This window comes from Mesitornis unicolor, unplaced genomic scaffold (assembly GCF_000695765.1).
Source record: "Mesitornis unicolor isolate BGI_N332 unplaced genomic scaffold, ASM69576v1 scaffold5211, whole genome shotgun sequence".
Classification (NCBI taxonomy): Eukaryota; Metazoa; Chordata; class Aves; order Mesitornithiformes; family Mesitornithidae; genus Mesitornis; species Mesitornis unicolor.
Genome location: NW_010165642.1, coordinates 55,712 through 59,372, shown reverse-complemented (window position 1 = coordinate 59,372; position 3,661 = coordinate 55,712). Strand labels below are relative to the sequence as shown.

The window sequence follows — 3,661 nt, the reverse complement described above, 5'->3', positions numbered from 1 at the left end:
CAGAAGGAATTATTTACCTTAAGGTATGTGAGATATAACTTGAATTTGTACTGAAGAGTACTGGCAGAATAATCAGTTTGTGAGTGATGACAGATGACATTAACAAGGTGTTGTGCAGTCTATTTGGGCACTCTTGAACTGGCAGTTGAAAATGTCTTTAAAATGAAAGAGTTTTTTTGCCTTTTTAATATGAGTTTGATAAGTTGTGTGCTGCCTTAAAATATTGTTAAAATACTAAAAATGCTGACTTGGCAAGATCTCTTGTGTAGAGCAAAATTTCACAACTGGAGAAGAAATATGCTTATTAGTTTTATCTTTCTGTTTCTAGTGAATGTGTGAGCAGTGTATTGTGTATCCCGTTGGCAAGTCAGAAGAGGTAAGGGTTGATAGTCTTATGTATATGCATCATCAGTCTCCTTGCGTTACATTTTTATACGTCTACAGCTTAGAAGCAGGATTTTTTAACTTCTAGTATATCTTTGTGATACAGGAGTTCCACAGGCCGTCCTGACTGGACCTGCATTGTGGTTGGCTTCACCTCTGGCTATGTTCGTTTTTACACCGAGGTATGTTTCTCAGCGTGACACGCCCACAAGCAAGCTACTGAAATAAATACCTTTTTCTATAAATCTTCAGTTTCTGCTGATAGAGCACTTTTGCCTTCCCTAAGATAAGAGACAGAAATGTTCATGCTTATTATTCTTTCTCTTCTAGAGTGGAGTACTGCTTCTTGCACAGCTTTTAAATGAAGATCCTGTCCTACAGCTCAAGTGCAGAACATATGAAATTCCCAGGCATCCTGGTGTCACAGAACAGGTTTTGTCAGATTATTTCAAAAGTGATGTGGCGGTGTTATGGGGTATTGAAGGGAGTCCTCTCTGCGTGTCCTCTATGTCCTTTACCAGTTTTTGATGGCTGGACAATTTCTAAGAATAAGACACTCTGGATTTCTTGTTCTAGAAGTATTCATGCCTGTGTAGTTTTAGAATTCAGAATTTATTTGTATTTTTTTTGAGTAGTTAGTTAGTTCTATAGATTTGTTATGTTTTTCTCTGTCATAACCTTGCAAAAGAAGGCTTCATTCATTTCCTGTTAATTCATTTATGTGCACAAAATATTATAATCTACTGATGCAAGGAGAAAATGCAACTTGACTGGTGCCAAGAGCTACATGTACTCACTTATAAGAACTTATCTTGATTATTTCACGGAGAAGATAGCTGAAAATTAAAACAATCTTTATAGGATAGTGCTGGGAACCTGCATGTCATTATGAGTAATTACTGCAGTGAAAGCTCTTGCAAAGGTCAAGCTGTTTAGTAGAAAAGCCAGCTTGCTTTGCTCTTGGCTGAGCTGGCATGTTTTATGTAGAAAACTAATGAAGTTACAGAAATTTCCGAGTTTGCTTTATGCAAATGCTCCTGTGATTTAGCATGACGTTTTGGGATCAGTTTTGAAATATGGAAGCATCAAGGAATTTGAGTCTTGAATTTATATCACCAAATTAGCATTTATGTGCCCAAATGGTAATTCAGGCACTAATCCAGTTTCAGACTTTGTCTCACAAAACCTTGATGCTTGCATTCTAGATAAACCTGTTTTTCTGTGGCCTTCAAAAGCTGCTGTAACTTCTTGTGTTTTCTCCCAAAGCCATTAAATATATTAAGCAAACATAAAAGTAGTTGAAAAAAGATAAAAATATAAAATTATGTGCCTAAATAACGTATTAATGTATTGGATGGTTTAGTACTGAATTTCTGTAGTTTTGCTTTATTCTGTTGCCTGTGGCTTGTTAGATATTAACTCTCTGGATAAAAAGAAGCTGTTATGACAGTAACAGTGATTTTTTTTTTTCTTCTGCAGAATGAAGAACTGAGTATCTTGTACCCAGCAGCAATTGTGACAATTGATGGTTTCAGCCTCTTTCAGTCCCTTCGTGCGTGTCGCAATCAGGTAGCAAGAGGTACGTTTAAGAGCACATATTTGTTTCTGACTCTTCTAATAGTACTTTACATTACATGAAATTTACTTCTGTTTGTTAAATATCAAATCAAGGTGGAACTGAGTCTTCCTTGCTTGTCCATCAGTATATAGGCATCTACTGCATTGGAGCACAAGTTGTCTGAGTAGCAGTGACTGTTTTGTACATTCTCAACACAATACTGTATACTGGTTTGGGCTGGGATAGAGTTGATTTTCTTCACAGTAACTGGTCTGGTGATGTGTTTTGGATTTGAGAAAAACAGTGTTGGTAACAGACCGATGTTTTAGCTGTTGTTGAGTGCTGCTTAAACAGCATCAAGGCCTTTTCTGCTTCTCGCGCTGCCCAACCTGTGAGCAGGCTGGGAGTTCACCAGAAACTGGGAGGGGACACAGCTGGCACAGCTGACCCCAACCTGACCAAAGGGCTACCCCATAGTATGTGATGTCATGCCCAGTGATAGAAGCTGGGAGGAGAGGAGGAGAAAGGGGGAAACATTCAGAGTTATGGCAGTCTCTGGCCGTGAAGCTGGTTTAGAGGAAGCATCAAATATGTGTCCTTGTTCTAATAGTCTTCCCTAGACATCTGGTTTTAGCTGTGCTCAGATGTTGATCTGCTGCACTAAATGGTTCCCTGGGTCTATCTAGTAATGTCTGTTCTTATCCTCTTAATGAAAAGGTAGCATTTCCATGGAATATAAGAGAAGGCAAAACACTTGTAAATCAGAACTTTAAAAACTGATATTCTGTGAATGATGCCACAAATAAGAAGGGAGGCAGAAACTATAATGAGAAATATCGATCTGCTTTCACAACCGGAGCATGCTCTACTCTTTCACTGAGAGAAGTTCACCATTTACAGAGAAGCACTTACAGCTAGTTGTAATATCTGCAGCCAGAGTGCTATATCTTCTTTCATTCTTGATCATTTGTACTTGTCATAATAGATATTTTGAAGAGTTTCAATCATCACTTTAGTTTTACCACTTCTTACCTCGCACTGTTACATATCTAATGAATATGCTGACTTTGCAAATACTTTGGCAAGAGGTTTCTCCACTTAAACATGCCCAGATCACAGAAATAAATTGTAGTATTTTAAAATTGTGCAGAATATTAAACCATAAATGACTTGTAAAACAAAGCTCTACTCAAGTACAAAATATAGTTGTGATAAAATAATGTGCAATTTTATTCAGTTAATTTTTTAAAGTGTTTTAATTTCATTAAGGTTTGTATTTCAAAAAGCCATTAGAGCTCAGCAGATGTTTAGATGTATGTTAACTTACAGCAGTAAGGCAGTTTTGTGGCTTCACATAACCTCTGTTATGCTAGTTCTTTGTCTTTTACTCAGTAGGAATTTTTTTGTGTTTTATCAACTTTTGTCAGCTGCAGCATCTGGCAATGAGAATGTTCAGCCTCCACCGTTAGCTTATAAGAAATGGGGTTTGCAAGATGTGGATACAATTGTTGACCATGCTAGTATTGGTAAGCATTTCTGTTTAATTTCAAATATTTGTCTGAAATGGAACTGAATGTTTTAATGGTGTTAAATTTGGGGTTAGAGGACTTAGCGAGGGACAGTAGGCTTCATTTGTCTTTCACCTTTTTCACAAGAGCAGGTAAGAGGTCAGAAGGGGGCTCATGAGGCAGGTGAAGTGAATTTGGTAGATGTGTTTTC

At 37.4% G+C, this 3,661-nt stretch overlaps 1 protein-coding gene across 1 annotated transcript in view; it reads left to right on the top strand.

The window, feature by feature from the left end:
- Positions 1 to 328: 328 nt before the first annotated feature.
- Positions 329 to 3,661, top strand: part of RAB3GAP2 (RAB3 GTPase activating protein subunit 2 (non-catalytic)) — a gene marked incomplete at its 5' end in the record, with an annotated part of 28,818 nt that continues 25,485 nt past the window's right edge. Inside the window, 5 exon segments of the mRNA XM_010194686.1 lie at positions 329 to 376; positions 491 to 566; positions 715 to 816; positions 1,864 to 1,963; positions 3,370 to 3,468. Coding sequence (XP_010192988.1) covers positions 329 to 376; positions 491 to 566; positions 715 to 816; positions 1,864 to 1,963; positions 3,370 to 3,468 — 425 coding nt within the window.